Source organism: Grus americana, chromosome 5, assembly GCF_028858705.1.
Source record: "Grus americana isolate bGruAme1 chromosome 5, bGruAme1.mat, whole genome shotgun sequence".
NCBI classification, from domain to species: domain Eukaryota; kingdom Metazoa; phylum Chordata; class Aves; order Gruiformes; family Gruidae; genus Grus; species Grus americana.
In genome coordinates this window covers 18,472,700-18,496,319 of record NC_072856.1, presented here as the reverse complement: position 1 = coordinate 18,496,319, position 23,620 = coordinate 18,472,700, and the positions used below count along the sequence as shown (strand labels likewise).

General features: G+C 39.5%; 1 protein-coding gene across 1 annotated transcript in view; it reads right to left on the bottom strand.

Annotated features, from left to right (window-relative positions):
* MOB2 (MOB kinase activator 2) overlaps positions 1–21,466 on the bottom strand; it is a 115,660-nt gene extending 94,194 nt beyond the window's left edge. Inside the window, exon 1 of the mRNA XM_054827094.1 lies at positions 21,216–21,466. Coding sequence (XP_054683069.1) covers positions 21,216–21,232 — 17 coding nt within the window. The 5' untranslated portion in view covers positions 21,233–21,466. The remainder of the gene's footprint in view (positions 1–21,215) is intronic.
* Positions 21,467–23,620: the final 2,154 nt, after the last annotated feature.

The following is a 23,620-nucleotide window of genomic DNA, read 5'->3' as shown; positions in this document are numbered from 1 at the left end:
CGATTAGACCCGCATGCAGATACCAAATCCTGAAGGCATCTTCTGACACAAAAAGATTAGTAGAACTTGTGTTTTTTTCACCAACCTTTTTCACCTCCTATCTCTGTTACAGTAACTCCTGCTAAAACTTGGTACTCTTCCCAAGCAAAACTGTCACCAGCTAATCTCTAAAAGCCACCAGCTCTCTCTCTCCCCCCTCCACCCCAGATGGATCCGTCCACAGAACAAAAACAGCTGCTCCTGATAAACCTACATGGCTGCATTTCACAATACACTGGAGACCTCTAAAGCACTGTGTCAGAGCACAGCACACTTGGTCCTGTAACAAGTGAATTGACACACGGCCCCTTGCATCCTGGAAACACAAATATTACTGGAAAAAAGTGCACAAAATCAGAAATTTTTAGAGTTAACTGAATCACAAGAATGAATGTACTCTAACAGTAGCTAGGTAACTTCACACTGAACAAAATACAGTCATCTTCAGTGAGTCACACACAAAACAAAGTACAACTTGCAAAGAAAGCGAATTAAGAACGTTCTGTTATAATTGATTTTAGTCCAGAACTTCATGTCATTTCATATTAGAGTGTATTTTTGTTTTGTAAGTTACATGCTGGATTTTCACATGACAAAACATCTGGCTGGGAGAGTGTGGCAATAGACAGTATGTGATGCACATCCTACTTCCTAACTTCTCTTTGGTCCCCTGACCAGTACGAGTTTCTCATCTGTGGCACTAAGAGAAAGAGAGGACAGTTACCATTATTCTTCTATAATCGCATATTCAATAAACAGGATTTCATGCATAACAGCTGCTTCCAGCAACAGGCAATGTGTTTTATCAAAGTCAGTCCTTTACCAAAAGATTATATCTGACTACCCACAAAGGGAATCCATTCCTGTCCCCAGGATATACAGCATCCCATTTGGGAGTTATGTCATCACAAAAAAATAGCAAGAGTGACATACCTTGGAGTTGAGCTTTTTGCTGGCTATTACCATAGAGGGTGACAGAACACAAAAGAAATTATACAGAATGAGTCTGATTTGCATTCACTTTGCTGTAGCAAAGTAACTTGAATATAAAAGAGACCTAGTCTAATTTTAGCAGAAAATAAGCTAATGTACAAATTATTCTTCCAACAATGATAATCAAGTTAGAAAGGCTAAATCTCAGCTAAAAACTACATTTATGGAAAGTGTCCTAAAGCATCTGTTAAAACATATCAACCTAATCAGCATTTTCCAAGAAAAAAATCACACATGTACATACCATGACCACAAACCCTCACAAGATGCGCAGCAATTAAACTGGATACCTGGCAAGCTGATATGCAGCTTGTTTCTGCAACTGCCCTGGCCCCTCTACTCTTCTGTTTACCAGGGCAGCCTGATTTTGCCATCCTGACTGATTATACTTTGTCATCAGATTTGAAGTTATTTTTCTTCCTCCAAACAGAAGCATATTCTGTCATAGTGACATCTCTGGATGCACAGTTATAGCAAACGAGAGGAACAACTTTACAGACATTTGAACAATTAAGAGTACATATTACTTAGTTGAAAATGGATTATTTTAGCCCATTTTATAGAAAAAAAATCCCCATGTTTCATCTTGTCTAGTACATAATGAGTTTCTGAGAGAGACCATAGCACCTAATGTCACAGTTCCACAAATACATTAAGCCAGTAAACTGTCTCTACCACCATTAGAGTTGATGCCATTGCCCCTCCATTACTTCTGATCTCTCAATTCCCTCTATGCAGAGCTATTAGTGCAGCAGTACAGTGAATTAGATCAGAAACTGATCCCAGTTAAACTAAAATGTTCTTTTCTTTCCATTAGTTTTAACCTGCATCACTAGCAGGATCCAATTCCTAATGAGATCCCTCAAGCACTTGAGTTGGCAAGGAGAGGGGAATAAACAGGTGGAGTGGTGAGAAGAGAGTACTTCTCATGGCAGTCCAGTTGGCCCAAAGTGCTCTAGGAACTATGGCATAAAATACATAGTCTTTGTGTGATACCAAGATTTTTTTGTTGCGGGATACTGTGGTACATTTTATAAAGACCTGCTCCTTGTAAATCTGTATATCTAAAGGTCAGGTCCACATAAAATTCTTCAGGGTCACCTTTGCATATCCTTTGGTTGTTGCTAAAAATACTCTTCGGAGAGAGAAAAAGGTATAAGTATCAGGACAGAAAAAAAACCCCAAAACATCGAGATATGCAGTGCGTAGTGAGCAGAACAAGGTACAAAACATGAGACGTTTATGCCAAGTCTAACACAACTAAGAATCATAGAATGGTTTGGGTCAGAAGGGACCTCAAAGATCATCTAGTTCCAACCCTCCTGCCACAGGCAGGGACACCCTCCACTAGACTAGGTTGCCCAAAGCTCAAGGTTCCACAGCAGTCAATAAGTCTCTTCTCGCCTTCTCCAGAAGAGAAGTTTTTAAAAACAGAGGAAGGATCACAGTAGAAGTGATTGGGCACAACTCCTAATGTTGAGCCAGAGCTCACTGGGGCTGAGGCCTGCCCTTCTAGCCCTATGGCTGTGGTTATTACGTATGTGGTACCAATATTCATTTGTGTTGAGCAGCACATTATTGCAACTGGCGAAACAAATACATGCTTGTTTTGCCTGAAGAGGAAAATTCTCCTTCTCTTCAAAGTAATCCACCCCATTTCCTCCTTTTCAGTACTATAAAAGGACTTTAATGTTTTTATATTTTGAACTCCACATTGATAATTCCACATTTACCTTCTGCAGTCTCAGTCATGAAGAGTAGCAACACATTTGTTATATTGCTCTTTTTTTGCTCAGCTGCATGGATACTTTGAGAGGAAAAGCCATGTATAGGATTTTTATTTATGTTGGGTTTACGCCATAATTTTATATAGTTTTGATACTTCAGTGTGCTAATGTTTTATTCAAAATAAATCCAAATGATACAAAATGATGAGCTAAACCTAGCATTTAATTTTCCAAATAGTACTTGCACATTCTGCATTTTAATACATATGCTAACACCTACTAATTAGAACCATAACAAAGACTTTAAAGATAGGAATTAGGGAGAAGAACTTTCCAAACCAGATTTATTCATTATATGACAAAACAAACATTAGCACCATTTCTCCTATATCATGATGCAAAATATTCTCAATAGGAGAAATAATAGAAAAAAATAAGGAAATTAAACAAAAAAATGTGTTATGAAATGGCAAATTTATTCACTGTTGAAATAAAAAATTATCTAAATTTTAGCATAACTCAAAACCAAGAGATACCACAGTTTCTAGATAGTACAGTACAAATTCTACATACAGTATTAGAAATGAGTGACACAAACACCATGGAAAGGCTGAATGATGAAATCCATAGTGCAGTATTACAGTTAAATTCTCTATCTGTATCAAAAAGTCTTATTGTTTTAGAGCACTTAAAGGACCAGGAAAGCTTCCACGTTCATATGGGTTTTTACATAGATGAAGGCACATTTTACTTATTAATCAACACTGTAAGTACATTAGGTTAAGAGGTTGTTTTACAGTAGCCTGCAGAAGAAGGTGAAGCAATACTCTTTCACTGAATAGAAAGATCGTAATCAGTACCTTGTATTAGCAATTTAATACCAAAGACCACTGAGACAGGGCTAGAGGTTAATGCCAGTCATCTTCCTAGTAAAACTCTTCCATACATTCTAAAAGGTCCTCCTTTTGTAATACTTAATTTCCATCTATCATTCTGGTTTTGTATTAAACCCATAAGCAAAATCATATTAATATATTTCTAGTGAGCATATGCTGAAATCCTCAAAAGTATTTCAGCATATCAGGAATAGACTGTTGCACTATTATAATTGCAAATTATGTCACCTTTTAGCAAGTGACCTGCAACAGGCCACTCAGAAGTGCTTGGTAATGGAAGAAGGTTTGTTTCACAGTAGTTAATGGTTACCTTACGGCTAACTCATCTCAACTTTGCAGGCTTGCTTACCTCAGCAATCTGCACATTTGAAATAAATAAAGCAGTAGGAAGGGAGAAGTTTCCATTTCTGTTCCAGGCTGCTGCTTTCAGTATTTGTGCAAGTTCATCTGTGGTTACACTGTTCCATAATGACAGTGTGAATATTCAAACTGCTACCAGACTATTTTTTCTCAATATGGACCCTGAGAAAAAAAACCCCAAACCACAATTTAGACTACTTAGATATCTGTATCATTGCTAAATACTTCTAAAAAAGCTACAAATCCATCCATTAGTTAAAACAACCTTGCCAGTTGTTCAACTCTTACACCATTTACGAACATATGGACTTCTATCCTTAGCATTTACCAACTTTGTCAGACACAAGCACAAGACACCCTTCAAGCCACATTCTCAGTAGGAGCGCAAGACCGAAGGAACACAATTTGAAAACAGGATGTGCACAAGAGCTTTTTGCATGCGCATTCCCAGCTTACATCTTCAAGGAAAATTTGTGCAAGGGGAGAACAGATTCAAGCCTGGAGCTCTACATAACCGGTAAAACAAATAAACAGCAATAAGACGACAGAACAAGAAGATTATGTGCCGAATGCTGTTGTCTAACCGGAAGGCAAAGCCAAGAAGCCCTGCAGGAAACACAGGCTAGAAGCAAACTGTCTTATTTCCTATTGCTTCTGTGTTTAAAAACATCTCCAGTATGCATAAATCAAGATGTCATTGGCAGTGAAAACAGAAGCCCAGCTTAACTCCATAGCTACAAGGCTCTGTTAATCCCTCTCTAACATTCTCACCAGGGTTTCCAGCTTTCTTTTGTTCTCATAATATCAAGCTATGACAAAGAAGCCAGGACAATGACACACAGGAAAGAAATTTGTATTCACTTGTCAGATACTGAGTAAAAATATCTCCCTCATAGGTACGGTAATGAGAAATAAAGCAAGCAGAGGCTACTACGGCATATGGACAATCATTCCAATTTTTGGACACGAATTTATTTACTGCAGCACCCAAAACACTGAGAACACTCACAGCTGTAGTCTGACACGGATCAACATAAAATACGAATGTCATTACTTGTTTTAAGAAAACCAGTCCTCAGAAACATTCCTATTTCATGCATGCATCAGCTCTGTTTTTTAATATTGCAAGGTGTAGCAAGAAAAATGCTGTCCTCAGTAAGTTTACTGGAGGGAGAAATTGGAGCAATAGAAAGCAATAGTTTTCCCCTCTAAAAAGGGAATCTCCTGCTTTGATACAGCAATGCTAAAAATCCATTTAGCTTTTCTTTCAACAAGATGTATCATATTGAAGTCTATCATGGAGGTTACAAACATGTTGCTACCACAGTGCAACTGAGGAAGCAGACACTGTATTTTTAACTTTTCTTTGTTTCCCTTCCACTCCTATATGTGAACTATTTTCAAAATTATCCAAGTAATTTATCAGCAACTTCTTCATTGACTTGTTTTGGTAAAACGTATACCTTCTAGAGGAAGAAGGATAAAGGATTCATAAAATCTGCACAACTTTCATACTAAAGGCTCATAAGACCTGCTACAGCCTCATTAGCTGCCTTGGCATATGATGAGGTCATCCTTCAGACGATAAAGCACTTAATCTCCTCTAAGAGATTTTGGAGAATCTAATACCTGAACAAGTCAAGTTGTACTGTATTTTTAAAGAAATGGAATCTCACCAGGAAGAGCTGAGGTACAAGACTCAAATGTTGGATGCTGTCATACTTACCTTTTGAACTGAGTTAGCTAAAACAATGCAAATTCTCATAAAATCTACGTTGACAATAACGTGTACACAATGGCTTTGTAACAAGTTGATTTAAAAAGTACTGAAGAATGAAGCCAGGGAAGAGCAGTGGGTTTTCAAAAGTCTGAAAGTGAAAACAGTTCCAAGGAATATAAAAAGGTCATTTCCAGTCACTACACAAACCTGATTTATTTTCAGCATAATACCAACACACCAGAAGTAGCATTCAACCAATCAGCTCTTTTAAATGGCTTGGTTATATGTTACTCCTTGCAGTACCCAACAATCATATTTTCTTCATCTACATACTTAGATACTATTTATATGTCTCCTGATCAATACTTTTCCCCTGTATTTATACTACATAAGTAAAGCTAGGATTATTAAGCTAGCATGTTACTAACCATAAAAAATTTAAAAATACAAAGTGTATTTAGATCACATGCTGAGACCTCTCTTGTGCATATGCAAAAAAACCCCAAAAAACCAAACACACCAACAAGTAAAGTGTTCACCTAATGAGACAAAAAAAGTAATGATTATTCTTTTATATCAAGGATCCTCACCATTAGCATTTTGGGGGAAAGAAAATTCACTTGAGCATTGACATAATTTTAAGTGGCAATTACATTTAGGGAAAGCACCTTCAATCTATTATCTTTTTGTTTCATATTTCCAGATGCTAAAGTAATTCCTACTGAAGGATTATAATTAGCAAACTGTGCTTAAACATTAACATTGGAATTGCTTTTTAAAAAATATTTTTAAAAAAATCACAAAAAATACCATAGACTGAAACCAACCCTTCAAATTGTAACAAAAGTTTATTAAAACTTCAGAAGCTTCAACTCAGAATAGCCAAGAGGAGTGTGCAAGTTTTAAGTATTTAAACTGTTCAGGTCACACTGCAGATTCAAGATGACCAAGGCCAATGTACCATCTGGCATCTCTGAAAACACATCTCCAATCCAAGTAGCTATTTGTTTTTGAGAAAGAGCTATAATAAAAAAACCAAGCAAGTACAGATTAGCAAAACAACAGTAGATCAATAACAAAACTCATATATATAACCAAGTGGTCCTTTTTTCAAATTTACATTCTATTCTTGCTGATGTTAAAATAGACTCCATCTTAAGTCTTACTTCTTTCTGGGGAAGAAAGAAAAAAGCTGGTGTATTTTCACCTCTAGGAAGCTACTAATAAAGGAAGAGCACCATTTTGCCTTTTCCCCTCATTATCATTGCATTATCAATCATTATTATCATTAAAAGTTACTACAAGCATTAGCACATGTCTAATGACAGTCCCAAAGGTGACATTTCAACAATAGGGAACAGTAAATACCAGAAAAAGAGTGACTTTATCCTTAGGAGCCAGATGCTGTAATTCAGGGCCTCTAAACAAATACAAGAATGAAAGATGCTAATAAGACATCTGACTTCATGAATAATAAATCTGAAAAACTTAACCTTAGTCCAAAAAGTATTAATTTAAACAAGGAAGAAGAGATATCAACTTCTTAACCTTTCTCTAAGACACATCACAGAGGTGCAAATAAACAAATAGCCCTGACTTAAAAATCAGGATGAAAAGCATTACATTAGTACTTCTTAAAGTTTTCCAAATTTAAAATCAAATCATCAACTAATAGATTTAGTACTTTTGTACGAAGAAACAGACACTGGAAATAAGTGTTACAAAAATTATTTTAGAAGGGAGTTATATTTTTGTCCCTCTATAACAATCAGATTTTTATGAAGTATTTCAACTTCCTGGACTTTGAAAGGGAAGGTATTTGCAAACAGAAGAAAAGATTAAGCTTTATTGTGCTGTTATGTAAATATGTTCTGGATACCTACCTCCACATCATGGGACCATGCATAATGCAAAACAACAGCCTACCAAGCTCAATATTCCATTTCTGATGCCAACACTGAAGCGATTCAGAAGACTCCATAAATCTCTGGAAATGCAGCTAATTGCTCAATACCATATCCCAAGAGAAATTTCTTCCTGGCTCTGAAAACTCAGCTTTGATGCACGGACTGAAAACCAGTATTACCCTAGCTAGTATTCTTGCTGATGTGGTTGATCTTTACAGAACTTTGTTATTTACCTTAGTGAATCATACAGTTTAAACCCCATAGCTCAACTATGGGCTGTATACAAAAATTCTTCCTACTTATTAGTATTCCAATCTTCTATTGTTACGTAAGACACAAAAATTGTGCTTTATTCTAAAAGTATGCTGGCAAGTCAACTGTCTTTAAACCCACTTTTGCCTTATTCTCCCCCCATTTTTGAACTTGCTGTTGCTTTTCTACATGAAGCAGAACAAGTATTTATTGAAACCTAGTTAATCTGAAGTTCTTCTGGTTTTGATTTTGTAACAAGAGCATAGTGGAGAATTCATTCTTTCTTTGGAGGTCTGAGACATTGCCTGCTGTGATACTCACATTGTCATTTTGCTACTAAACTCCAAAAAATTCTCACAAAGAAGCAAGTCCAATATGAGATGTAAAAGTAACAGTTTCATGTTAGTAGCTGGCTGTCACTCTAGAATAATATTTGTTTTAGCAACCCTGAGTTAATGAGTAGCCCATGGCTATATGATAACCATTGTCTTCCTTGGAGATTAGACTCCTTTTTGGACCGGTTTCTCTCACAATATTTTTACTTCACGTCCTGTGCACTCCACCTACATCGCTAGTCTCCAGGGATCTTAGGGAAACAAGCGACTGGGATAGTTCCTGTAAGCAGCCACATTATTACGTTCAGTGGGAACATGGATCGGATCTCGATTAGTTGTTCCCACTGCTGTTTGGTCCTGCCTCAGTTGGTTTTTTTGCATGTAAAAAGTCCATATACTTGGGCATATACTAGCGAAAGGATGAGGGGATAGTCCATTTCAGTTAGACTCTGAGAAATTTCATCTTGGCAACATCCTTTCATATGATGAGATATTTTTTCATCCAAAACACAAAGCCAGGATGCATTATCCCTCTTATTTTACCTAATACAGACCAGATTTACTTCATTGTTGGTCAGCAATACCAAACAGGTGAAATTAACTCTCCCTCCATATAGCTGGTAAAACTTTATATGCCATTTTTAAAAAGTATAAGATTTAGGATAGTGGATCGCAGAATTGAGAGGAATAGGGGAAAAAAATACATCTTCACATTGCACTTTACTAGGAATAAAACACTCTGGGTGGATTTGGTTTGCATGTGCAGTCTGGCTCCCTGGTTATACCACCATCTGACCTCGTCCAAGTGTGTACTTTTTCATAGCTCATTTATCCGACATCTAGCTGGACTTCTACTTGATTGACATAATAACAGCAGCAAACAGAGCAGTTACCAAACTATAGTTTCAAAGGAAATGGCAGAGAACACAATTTTGCACAAAGTTGCACATTTCAGCCCAATCATATTTCCTTTTCCATCGCACTATCGAATCAATCCCTCCAGAAAGCAAAGGTTCTTTCCCATTTGGGTACCATGTAGTCCACAAAGGGCAAACTGATCTGGTAGTTAGGTGCCCTCAAGTTCAAATCTCACATCATTCAGAAGACAGTGTTTCTCCATGTTAGCCCTTGAGACTGATCCGTAGTATCTTTTGGCCTGACTAATAATACCATCAAATTGCATACACTGATTTTTGGCATAACTAGGACTAGAACCTTTGTAAAGTCACAGACCCAAACAAACCACATCCACACCTTATTATAAAAGTGTGCTAAGTCCACAAGAAAATATTATATAAAACCTATGGGACAAGAACTATTGGCCTAGGGATTAGAGGGCAGGTGATAATGTTCGCAGCCACAGGCAACTGAAAAGTCACAACAGACAGCAAGACAGCATACTGTGATATATAGGTGGCATGTTGCAGGCATTTATTTGCAAAATGTGCATGTGTGACAAATCAGGCCACAGACGTTTATCTAGATGAACAATAAATTACTCCTATAGGTCAGGCATGTACTGGAATTCCCCGGATTTAAGTTCTTTGTGCATTTGTTTGGACAGCTACAGTTCAATTACAAACAGTGATTCTATGTAAGATACTACTGTGTGTAGTATTTTAAAAAATATCAAGATCTCAGTAATAATGGAAAATAATTATTGTTCCTTTATTATACCCAGATGGGAAATTATGATGTATGTGCTAACAAAGTTTTATTAAATGTATAAGCACCTTCCTTCTTCCTATGTTTACTTCCTCTTTGCTCAAATTCTATCTGCTTGCTTTAACAGCAATGGCTGTTCTTAACACTGGGGACCATAAGGCTGGTGATCTCTCTTATGCCACTCTGGGGTTTGTTTCAAAAAAAAAAAAATCTTTACTGTTTGTCATTGCGAGAATGCTTTTCTACACAGGAAGTCAAATCAAGTTAAAAGAATGAATTTGAATAGTGTCTGTTAATACACATTAAAACCTTCATGGAAGTTGTCATTCACAAGTTAAGCAACCTTCATGCTAGCTTAATTTGTGATGCCCACAGAAATATTTAACACCCTTTTATTTTACATTTTTGGCTTAGCTCAGAAACACTGTGGATAGTTGACACACCCTAAACAAGTAGAACCAACGTGTTGAAATGACTCTGCCTTTATAATAAAGTTACTTCCTTCTCAAAAAATTTTTGCCAACTAGAAAATAAAAAATAGCCCATTTTTCAGAATAAAATGCTTAAACATGGGAATTTAATAGATCTACTAAGCAAGAATATTTCTTATTTTATTTACTTATAAAAAACAAGCTAGCAAGTGATTTTGTCCTGCAAGGTAGTTGATAATTATACTGCATGTGTTTCATGACCTGCAGAAAATGTTTCTCCATTAACAAGGTGACTAATTTCAAGTATTCCCAACCAGTCAACCTAGTAAGTTGTCACTCTACCTAAAACCAAGACGAACTCGATTTAAACAAAAGCATTGATTCTATTAACAATAATGAGACAATGCAAGTCTGAACACATAAATAATATTTTGCCCATGTAGAAAGTTATACCGCATATAGCAACAGCTACCTAAATTTTAGTGGATGACTGGGCACGTCCTGCCTGAAACAAGCCTGGAAAACACTTATAAACACTTTAAAAACCAAACAAAACCCACCACCTTACAGTACTGTGCTGAAACAGAAAGGGCACCATTTAAAAAGTAAGCCAAGCACATTGCCTATAAACTTGCAGCTAAATACCTAGTTCTGCATCACAAGCATTAATACAGAACTTCCCCTTTCAAAGATGAGTTTTCATAGCAGTTTACTCCACCAGCTCAAGTCTCAACAGGCTCAAGTGACTCGGGCCAGTACCTTCATATTCAGCAGGGTGGGGCAAGAGAGACAATCTCATTACAGACGCTCTGGAGTTATAAGAATGCAAATCACCAAATTCAGCATTTTGAATAGCACCCATAACTCAAAGCTAAAACCTGTGCTATGCCACATGGTAAAAGCCTAGCATATGCCTAATAAGAAACATTAATAAATATATCCGAAAAAAACTGAAATTTCAGGTTAGTCTTCAAAAATTGCTCACAACCAATAGTACCACAATAATCCAGTGAGGAAGGGACACAATAAGAACAGCTACTGTTAGATGCCCATCCAGGAATACCGTGCAGAAGAAACAGTACTCCCTACTGCCCAGAAAAAAATCAAGCAGCAGAGGGGCACCTCTCTGCTTTCCAAGATTGAGACTAGAATTGAACAAAAAGACAGCTATAGTCATTAGGCTGAAGTATCTCCTCTGCTATTTCTTCTGTTCATCTCTTACCAGTCAGACTTGTTCCAAACCTCAAAAATCAGCTAATTCAAAAAATGGCAGTATCTGGCTACAACAAAAAAGAGACACAGGCAAGACCCAGAAATATGTCAGAACTGCAGGTTACCAACATGAACCCCAACCAGAAATTACAAATGAACCAAGAAAGGCTGGCTCACAGAACAAAAGAAAAGACAACATTGGAGGGGAAAAGGTGTATCTGAGGATCTGGATACCCTAGACCAGAACCAGCAAACACATTTCTAATCTCTTTCCTTTCCTGGAAGGGATTCAGATAACCTTAAATAGCAAGGCCAGTGCCCAGCCATGGCTTTTTGAATGTAGGCTGGTCTGCTCCTTAGAAAGGTACCAGTGCCCTGTTAAATCAGCAGGTGAGATTTGTCCAGCTGACATGGAGCTGTAGTACTAACATGGTTTTTGTTCAAGACAGTCTATTAACATAAACAAGAGATACAAGTATGACCAGAAGCTTTTTATTTCTTCCCCAGGTACATCTGTTGGTCAAATAAAAGCCCTCACTATAAACTCAGTCCCTTTTGATATCCGATGGAAAGCAGTCACACACTAACATTTTATTAGACATGACAATCCAGCAAGACTTGGATATCATCAGAGAGAAGATTGAAAAGAAAGCTATTTATCATTTATCACACCTGACACAAACTTGAAACCACAGAGTTAACTCTGTAACCTGAGCTCATCTGCAAAGTAGACACAAAACACCTCCTCGTGAAAAAAACATCTCTGTCCAGTTTTGCATAACCTGTTAAGATACACTGTATGGAACAAAGCCGTTCCTGAACGACTCCCTGCTGCTTTATAAAGAACCATGCAAAAGAAAGAAGTTCTCTAAATTAGGAAATCCTAGACTGAAGGAACTTTAAGGTTGTAAAATGAAGTAGCTAAAAAGAAAAAAAAAAATCAAAAATCAGTCTCAAGGTCACCTCTATGTAACCTGTGTTTTACCTGAGAAGACATTTCAGTGTAGAGAAGGGACAGCAGTGATCTAGTCACTGAACACTGATGATAAAAATATTCAATGAACACCTTTCTAACCTGAACAGTGAAGAGAAAAGGAAAAAAAGGCATGCAGATATATTCTGAATAGCTTGAGTTACAGGACCTGGATCATTTTGACTTTGCCCTAACTACCAAAGCCCATAAGACACTTGTTAAAAATAAAGTTTTCTGCATGCCTATGTTCTAGCTAAATGGATTTACTCTTCGAATGTCCAGAGTAAGAAGGAATTTGATCTATGACAGTCATTCCTGTCTTGATTCCAGTTTAATTTCTGACATTCTTCAAGGCCTTGAAAATTGTATCTAAATTCTGGTTGTTTTTTTGGTTTTTTTTGTTTTTTTTTTTTTTTAAATGTGTGTTCAATGCTCTTTTTCCCACAGTCAGAAACAGAGCTTTGTGGATTGTGTGAAAAACTTGCACCCTAACCAGTTTCTCTTGGCTGGCAGAATAAAAGGAAACTAACTTCAGACAAAACTGCCATTTTTTCACCTCCAAATGCTAAAATTATAGTACCGCTGTTCAGCCATTGACAGTTACACTCGTCATTCTAACGCCAAAATTAAATTATTTAAAATTATTGCACATTGTCTCAGGAGCAGGGAAGCTCCTAAGAATGCAACTATTTGAAGTGCTGGAACAAAGTCATGAAGCAACAGTTCTTTCTTAAGTAGCCTCACTGATATAACAGTCTCCAGTAATATTATAAACCATATGACTGCAAGAATAAATTTTTTTAAAAATGACATTTATTCATTATAAAGCTTAGTACAGTGAAAGACAGTATTTTTTTATTGCATAATAAGATGGATGAAAAAATTGCTAAGGAGGGCATTTAGAAACTGAACTTAGCAAGTAAGTTTCACAACCTTATCACTGTTTGTAGAAGGCTAAACATGGGTTAAAATGATGCCCAAGATTACTTCAATAGCATTCCACTAGCAGAGACACACATTAAAGTTGTTTAATAGGTCAGCAATGATTGCAGAATATGCAGATCTTACAACACTGAATTCAAACTTGTATACACAGCTATCTAAAAATTGCAGACTCTTATTAATTTTACTCTTCCAACTACGCTTGTTCTGGGCCCACATCCAGTAGATGTAACAGATGGAAACTGCCAGTGAAATATGGCAAAGCTATGTAGGCCATCATGCGTGAACCAAGCTTCCTGAAAACGTTCTTGAATCAGACTGCTGGATTCAGCCAGGCATCCATAATACCAGCTACCTTCGCATTCACACCATGACAGAGCCAGCACTTTTCTCAGGTAGATGAAACCTGATTTAGACCAAATTATAAATTCCGATTTATTCATAAATATCCAGTTCACTATGAGTATATTTATAGTTTAGACATAAACTGAATGTAACACAGTAGGACAGCAACTCTGACAGTGCTCTGAGGCCATTACCTGCTCCAATACCAACCTAGTCATAGCATCTCCTATTTTCAGATATTCTGGAGTTCTTCCAAACAGTTCAAACCAAAGGATACATCAACAGAAAATCACTAATTATTTGCAGAGTAATTAGCACTAATAATCACATTACTACATGATTACATTCAATTGATTTAAGTCCTTGCTGCCACCAAAAAGAATGTTCCCTAAGCTTTCTGTTCTCACCAGCTCCATAATACTATTAACATTATTCATGCAGCTACACAAACAGGCTGCAGGAACTCATTTAGCTGAAAACTAACATTAGGAGAGGAAAAAAAGGAAAAAAAAATATTAGTTTCAGTCAGATGAGCATCTTAACATATCAGCCTTCCTGAATACTGAAAAGCACAAAGGAAAAGAAGGTAACATGCAGAGAGGCACAAGGAGGGAGTATTGCTACACTTTTAGAATGTTCAGTTCTCTAAGGAAAGTAATAATTCCTTTTACTTTAGGGACCTTGAGATTGATCTACTCCTCCTGCCCCTCAATAAAATCCTTGTTGGAAAAAGAATGCTCTCATAAGAACAAGTCAGTATTCACATGCATTGTACTGACCAAAGGAAAGTTACTGCCTGATACAAATTCTGTGGTTTGCTAAAGTAACACAGGTTTCAAAATGTAGGATTTATTTGGCATTTTCTCCAATAAATCAATAATTAACTATACCAAGACACTTCGGGGGGCAAGGCTCTTGCAGTTTTTTTGGGGTTTTTGTTTTACATTACAGCAGCAAAGCCATAACAGTGACAATCTCAGTAATATAACCAAGCACTTTCAGAACCAGAGAGACGTAAGGGAACAATGGCTGAAAAGTTTAAATTGCTCTTGTCCAGTCCTGACATTTTTTTCTACAGCTACGATAGTGCTGGAAACAGACATTTCAAACTAACAGCACCCTTCCACTACTATACTAATGAATATTACAAGTTAATATTTAATGGAGATATTCTTTTACCTGTGGACTATGTCATACTAGTTTTCACAGCTAACTTCTGGTTTAGCAGAGGTACTGCTCATGTCTGATAAACGTATGAAATACTACTGAAGTCTCATAAGCAAGCAGTGAACTGAATGCAAGTGGCTCACACAGACCTAGATTTATCTGGGGAGAACAACCTGGGACTCCATAGTTAATGCTACACCTATAAATAGAATTAAATAGGGAACATGTGAATATTTCCCTGCCCAATGGGACTGAACGTGCCTGGTTTACCAGTTCTGAGTTATTTTCAGCTCCCTCAAAGTAGGGAAAATGGCCTGTGAAGCCAAGAATTTGCAGGGAATGTAATGCAAGGGAAACACCTGTTGTGAGGTCAGTTAAAAACCAGAACAAATATACACACTGTGCAAGCTCTGAAAAGTGAGAGGTTGCAGCAGAGTTTCTAGGGGGAAGACTGCCTTATAAAGGCAGGACACTTTCTTCACTGAAGATGACTGAAGAGAAGAAAGGGAAAAGCATTCCTTAGGGTTACAGCAGCTGAAGAACTTCCAGTGTTCTTCCCTTCTTCCTTTTTATAGCAAATATTTGCTATGATTAGGAAGTTGCAAACAGTACCTAGAATAAAAATCATTAGCCACCTTTTTATACAAAGGTCTGCTACGCAAAGACAGCAGTACTCTTCTTGGTTCAACTGTCTTATGCACCAGCCAAGCTGACAGCTAGGTATGCTGCATGATTTCTCACTGTTCCCACTACAAGATGCATTCCTTATGATTAATGGCCTTGATGATCCTTATGGGTCCCTTCCAACTTGAAATATTCTATGATAATACATCCCATTCAAAAGCAACAAAGATTTAGTCTAACAGCTGAAAAATTAGCATATTGGCTTTTTACTGACTCAGAACTAGAACACTAGTGTGGTTTTTTTTCACATTTAATCCTTAGCTGTTCTAGCTCAAGGCTAAGACTTCTCTACATAACAACATTACTCATATTTCACCATAGCGTATCTTGAACTGGACACTGTCTTAAGGCCTTATGGGGAAATTTCTTAAAGACACATCCATAAATGCAGAATGGAAGACAACAAAAGAACAGTATGCGTTACTTCTCTTCTAGCCTTCAAAAGTCACTACAGGAATAATGTGGCAAAATCCTATATCCAAAACAAGTAGAAAAACTGCTAGCTTTATTTTAAGCCCCTGACAGTTATAGCTAAATAAAATAAATGCATGACACAGGCCTTCTGCACTAGACAAATCTAGCAGTGTGCAGATCTAGAGAAGTCCTCTTGCACTGTTAAAAAGCATTGGTATAGCATAAACTGAATTTGCACAGTTACAATGCTGTCTTAATGCAACATACTTTCCAACTACCTATCCTGGTCAGACAAAGACTATGCAAGGCAGTGTATATATGTGGTGTTTATAATGGATTGACATCACAAAATAAAACTCGCAAGTGTGAAGGCTATTACATTGAATTAGATATTCTTCAGTTTACAGCTGTAGCCACTTGCTCTATCTTGCAGATCACAGAGCACCTGTCTGTGCTGTCTTCAGGCACAAATATTCTGATCAGGAGTTTGCTTCTTTCTTCACCTATCTGTATTTTCCTGGTCTTTCTAGGCCATTGCTATTCTAACTGTCCTCAGAGCTGAAGATGTGGGATATGAGAAAAGGATAGCCTTCAATCATTTTTAGGCCCTCCTTTCCAACTCACCAGGGCAACATACGAAAGAACAGATAATGAGCGGTAGATGGTATGACAGTACGGATAGCAAGACCTACAACTTCAAAACTAAAGATAGGAGGAATTCCTATTGCACACAGCCCCTTCTCTTTTACTCCACTTACACTCTAATTAAAGTCTGGGAGAAGTAGCTGTGAATCTTTGTCAAGTCACCGTAAGGCACAGAAGGACAGAGAGATAATACACTTGTGTAAGTTAGCATGCTCCCACAACTTATTTCTTACTGTCATAAATCCCTCCTTCAAGAGCTAGACACACCACTGTCCAGAAGGAAAAAGTTTTATTACACAACAGAAGTTTTACATCTAAAATTTTACTTTTAACAAGCTGCTACACGCTGCAGTCTTCCCCTGGGGGAAAAAAAAAAAAAAAAAAAAAAGAGTCCTTAGTACCACAGTGAAACCAAATCACAAGGATGAGGACACTGAAATTTTACTGGTACCAGAAGTGCCTGTGAAAGGAGTGGATGCTGCAGCTCACAAGTATGAGATGCTTACACTGATCCTGGAATCCTGTCCTGCACAGTAGTACTCTGCTGCAGAGAAAATACTGATACATATTCAACAGAAAATAATCCTTATCGAAGAGTTTAGAGGTGGCATTTCACTGCTTGAGGATGCAGAGTTTTTCTTGTGCTCAGAGGCATTCAAGTAAGAGTCAAGAGAGAATGCCATTAGTTTATGGAAACAGAAGCTTTCTTGCAAAGGAAAAAGTGAAAGATGTCCCAACCAATCTCATTTCCTTCACTAAGAGTCCCTTTTTATATGGCTGGTCTACACACTGAAGGCTTTTCAAGTAGCCTATACAAAAATCCAGGTCATCTCTGCAGAGGTAGGGTTTTTTCCCAGTTCAAGATGCATCTACAGACATGTTTTGCCATCACAACTATGTTAAACTGTTACAGTTTTCTTAGTTTCAATCAGCATAATCTGTTAACCTGCTAAACCACAAAGCTTTTAGTATCTTGTAGCCCCAAATAATGTTTTGTGTTTAACAGGTAACTGTTGGTTAAATAGTTTGTTTCTGTCTCCCCTTTTTACATAACAGTTCACAATCCTGCTCTATTAGGAAAAAATGTGTTAACAGCATCAGACATCATAGCTGAAGATTAAAAACAACTGATGCCATGTCAGGTTTACCAATGCCATTAATACATTTTACTCCTTTTTAATTATGAATTTTAAAACAAATTAAAAAAAAAGTTTCATAACTGAAGGAACAATGCCTGTCTTTGTTGCTACTTCGAACTTCAAGCGCAGATCAATGTTATGTGTAACACAAAAGTTTGGAATCACCTCCAAAGAGGGTAATGTAGATCTCTGTCAGATGATGGTGAGCAAAGCAGTTAAGCAACGCTGATCTCTACTCAAAATTGCACTGAAAGTATATCCTATGTACAATAAAAAAAGCTCAAAATGGTATTTATTTTTGATGGAGAAAATGCACTGAGGAAACCACAGTCTTTCACCAGTATTGATATTAAGGCTACATTCAGTAGAAGGGTAAAGGATACCAACCAACTACAGAAAAGACTTTGGGTTTATTTTGGTGCTAAACTGAGTACTGTAATATGCCAGCAGCTCTTTTCATTTTTTTTTCAGCTTTTTTCTCTGGGACTTGACTGGACTTTGCAGCACTTAACTGAACAGAAGGCAGCACCCAGAGAAGTTTTACTGTATGACCACATAAGCCTATAGCTGTTTGTTAATCTGTAATAAATTCACTATTGTTTATAAGCTTCGGCTTCCGTTTTTTGTATGTTAAGCACTCTGAGGCGATCAGAGACACTTGGGCTGCTGCCCTTTGTGGTATGATTAGAACTTACTCTTCCCCCCACTTTCCAAGACACCACAAGTGAAGGGGAGGACCAGCAAGGAATAAAGCAGATCCCACTCTAAATCATCTACTGGATAAATGTGACATGAGCTTGAAGGGTAGAGATCTAGAACAGAAGCTACTGTAACTGCTGTCTAATTTAACACACTTGCACTTGAAGGTTAGTTTCTCAGAAAGACAAAGTTAAAACACAGAGAGTGTTTCTCATACCAAAACATTAAGAAAGCACAGCTGATAACATGAGACACACAAGAAGGGTTCTTGTGAACAAGCACATGGAAAACTGCAACTGCAAACCATCACATTACCAAAGCAGTTAGGAATAAGAAAGATCACAGGACTTTTATTAGCAGTGACATTCATTCAGGAAAGAGTGACAACACCAAGAAGCAGACCAATACAATTTGCTCTCCAGAGGCACAACAAGACATGGACACAAACTGATGAGTTACTGGGGGTGACCTGTTTTCCTACTATTTCTGCAGGTTTTTCTGCAGCCCTTCTCACACAAGAGACCCAAACAGCTGAAGTTTTCACTGAAAGAAAAGCCGAGCAAGTGACATTACCTAAACTTCAGCCCTGGCAGACAAATGTCCTCAGTTTCTTTCTCAAACAGCAAGAAGGATGTTTTCATTTGTACACATAGTTGCTAACAGCAGCCATAACTTGGACAGAATAAGAAAGAGTCCCTCAGGCCTTCTACCTCTTCCCCTTTCAAAATATCAATGCTCTCCCTTCCTGCCATAACCCACTCCAAAATTCACACAAATAGAACTCACAAAGTTTTAAAGGAGAAAACATTAAGAGCATCAGTGGGACAATACTGGGTTTGGTCAGGCAAGAAACATATCAGGAAATAGCTGAGAACAAGCGAGTAACACACAAATGACTCAGGATCCATTCCCGTTACAAAGGGGAAAACAGTCTTTTTCCACACATGGATGGATCCACCCACCCTGGGTAAGAAGTACAGAACAAATGCCAGTTTTTTCATTGCAACTTCAATAAGCCCAAAAATATTTTTCAACAGAAAACCAGTATTTTAACATATTGAGGGTTTGGCTAAAATAAACCTTGATTCTTTTCTGCTTTACAACATAATTCACACCCAGTAAGTACAACCGTGTAAATGAGGCATTTTGAGTCATCCAAATGCCTTGCTTAAGTCCTGGGTTTGACTTTTTTTGTAATTACAGTGGCACTTTGACATTTCAGCTTTTGCTTTTACTTTTACAAGTAAATGTAACAGTGCTTTGTGATGGTAATGAAACAAATCAAAACAAGCTTGTCATTTATATTTTCATTAAGATCATGCAATAATAGAGTGCAGCCCTCTGACTTACAAGACACAAGTGTGGCAGTACATGGCATATAGACCCCTTCACCTGCCACAAATACTGCATTTCCACTGCTCAACCTGCTGGAGGAAAACCCAGCCGTCAGTATCTACCTCACAGATATTCAGCATTCGCTCCATCAAATTGAGAGGTCAAACCTACAGTAAAACATAAATGGTACTGACAACTGGCTCAATAGTTAGCCACATCTAGTTTGAAAGTAAGCAACAAGTGCCATTCTTTCACCAGCAAACAGTTCAGCTGCAGACAAAAGTCAACACACATATGAGTGATCTTTCTAATACACTATATCTAGCAACTGTGACAAAGTATTTTGTATTCTAGGCACATCACATTAGAAGAGGAGGCAACCTAGATGGTGAAGATCACATTCAGGAACCGGATCAAACTACTGTAGAGAAGAAACTAAGGGCAGCAAGTTATCACTGCAATACTGGTTTTGCTGAAGCATAAACCTACTGCTCATGCGATTTTGAAGCATAATTATTCACAGTTCACCTGAGTGCAGGTCGCAGGCACAATTCATGCAAGAAGTAACCGAGTTTATCCTGCTTGGGATACTGGTGGCATATCAGGTCACTCCGATCAACTGTATCTCCCCCTCCTGCACTGAGATTTTCAGACCTAAAACCAGCAGCAAAGCGCTACCTTCTGTCCGTGTAATTAGCACTATTAATCCCAGGCTATCCAAGCCCCCTGGCGTGGCTCCGATTTGGCTTTAATCTCTGCCGAGGTCTCTTCTTCCTGTCCACAGAAAGCCATTTAAACCTTGGCAAGCCTTTCAGTTTAAAGTGATGTTCAGTTGCAGATGTACTAGTCTCACACTGTCTCGGTGGGAAACACGGAGACCTGCAACGCCTGGCCTTCTTATACACCCGGGGAAAAAAAGGAATGAAAAGTTACTTTTTCAGAGAGCGACCGCTTGGGACAAGGCAAGGGCTCCCCTGCACCTCTTCCTCCCCTCAAGCACAGCCGGCTACACCCAGAGAAGCTCGCCTCTATGTGGTCCAGCCGCCTTCTCTAACGCTTCCTCTCCCTGTCACGGCAGGACGTGAACACACCGCTTGCCACCTCCACGGCGAATAACTGATTAGTCATTTGCGCCGCCCGCGGGGCGCCCCGCACCCGACAGGGCGGCCGGCGCCTCCCGGCTCGGCGGACGCCCCTCACGCGCCCAACGGTTCGCCCTCGCGCCCGCAACGATTCCTCCAACGGCTCCGGGCTGCCTGGGAGCGGGGAAGCCTGCCGAGCCGGGAGCCGCTCCGGCGGGTGCCGGCCCGCGGGGGAAGAAGGGGCCCCACTCACCCCATGAGCCAGTCCATGATTGGGTCCCGCCGCGCCGGGAAGCTCCCGCGGCCGCCGACTCCCCGCTCACCGCCCGCTCATGGGTGCCGCCACCGCGGGGGTCGGGCTTCTCTCTCGCTCGCTCGCTCGCTCGCTCGCTCGCTCCCTCCCTCCCCGGCTCCGGCTGGGCGGTGCGGGCGGGGCAGCCGCCAGGCTGCGCCGGGTCCCCTCCTCAGCCTGACACTCGCGCACTGGGGCGGCCGGAAGTAAACACACGGCGCTAGCGGCCACCAGCCGCCAACCCGGAAGCGGCCCCCCGCCTCCTGGGGCACGCTGGGAAATGTAGTTCGAACGCGGACGTTAACGCTCTCAAGGCCTGAGGGGCACCGCCACGTCCGGGATTCTCAGGGGCGGAGGGGAGCGGGGCCCCTCGAGGGACTTCCTCCTGGCGGAGGGGTGTTAGTCCCCGGGCTGGGGCCCTTCAGCGTTACTTATCTCCTTCTGGGGGGGATTTCACTGTCCAGGACTGGGCCTCAGTGCTTCAGTTCTTGCTATGCCATAGGTTCCTTGAGGGGAGCTCCATATCAAGGCCCCTGAGGCAACACCGGGGTGGTTACACTGCCCTACATGCAAAACAAAATACGTTAACTTGTAAGGGTGATGAAAGCCTGGAGCTCCCACAGGACCACCAGGCATTGACCCAAGCGACTCCAGCATGCAGACCACTGTTTTCTCACCCATTTTGGCAGATCCCTGGAGCCTTGAGCATGGAACACGGGCTGGCTGTGTCCCTCACCTGCCTCATCCTTTGTGCTTCTGGTTGCACCTTGTGCTTCAGAATCTCCTCTTTGACTCAAAATCTTTCCTTTCTCAGTTCCTCTAATTGCAAAATTAGCCAATTAACTACTAGCTCCACAAAAACAGGGAGACTACCTGCCCACACCCACAGACAGCCCGACATGCACCTCTTTGAGATGTAAATGGTCCTAACAGTTTCATAGAGAAATCCTTTCCATGCAAATCATGGAGGCATTTCCAAAGGCTATGTGAGACAGGGTGGATATCCTCTTCACTGATTTCCCCCATCAGCAGCACCTGCCTAGGTGGAGATGGTTACAGAGGCAGATCGCATGCTTTGGGCACGTGTATTAATTAAAAACTATTTGTGTTATGGGAGAGTGATCGTTACTTCATTGGACTCCCTGCCATCACCAGCTTTCTGAGGGAAGGACAGTTTTTCAGAGGCTGTTTGAGCCATCCTCCTCCTCCTCCCCTGCCCTGCATCCTCCATCCCGCCATGCCAGGTGCTGTGGTGCTGTGGGTGTGGGGGTCCCCAGGGCCCCTCATCCCACCAGCACCCACCTGTAGCCCCGCTCCTTCAGGGAGGATGGGTTAGTCTCCAGCCATCAACACTGACTCCAACAGCAATTTATCCTGGGGCTAGTAATGCATTGCAAGGGGATGTCACAGGGGTGATTTAATAAGAATGTGTCTTGGTCGCAGTTGTTTTGTATCCCTCTGTCTTGAGGAAAGGTGGTAGAATTATTTTATATTAAAAACTGTATTGCACCATCATTTTTGGAACTGACCTTCCCTCTGAAATTGACACATAACTGCTTTATTTTGCCTTTCTCCTGTAACAAAACTTCACCCTGACAATTACATGGCTACCCAGCAGTGTAATATAAGAAATGGAAGACCAGAACTTGAAAATGTATGTTGTCTGTGTTCAAACTATTGTCTGTGTAGGTTTAACACCTACATTTTATCTTTTAATTTTTTGTAGTTTTAGTTATCTTTGCATTTAGAAAATGTAACAGGGGATAGGAGAGGGGTCTCTTGCAGCAAAATCCTGTATACTGAGTGGCTGGGACAAGGATTTTTTTTACAATGTTTAAAATACCACATCAAACCATCTGCAGAAAATAATTATTCTTTATGCAGCCACTTGATCCAGTCATTATCTGCAAACATTTGAGGACAGATGTCCCTCATTTGAATTATGTTTTCTAGTTGCCCTTTGTTAGGAGTATTTTTGGCAGGGCATTTGAGGATGACTTCCATCCAATTTTACTATGGGGTGCATTGTACCAGGAGTAGGGTGTTTAGTCATATGACACATGTTTTAAAGGAGAGATTGTTGTCCCAAATCTGGGTTCTTCACCCGGTGCGCGTAGAGCAAATCAACACACAGAGTCGAGATATTTGTTTTATTTCAGTTCTGCGCAGAATAGGACGCCAGGCACCTAACACCAGCCAGCACACTGAATGCATCAAGCGTGCCTTTTTTATAGCAACAAAATGGAGCTGATTGCTGTTCTTAAACTTCCTTACCCACCTTTCACTCACCCTCATCATACACATGCATTTTACTTTATGTTTCAAACGTTTAGGGAGGTCTCCTAATTAGCATGCGGATTAGGCAC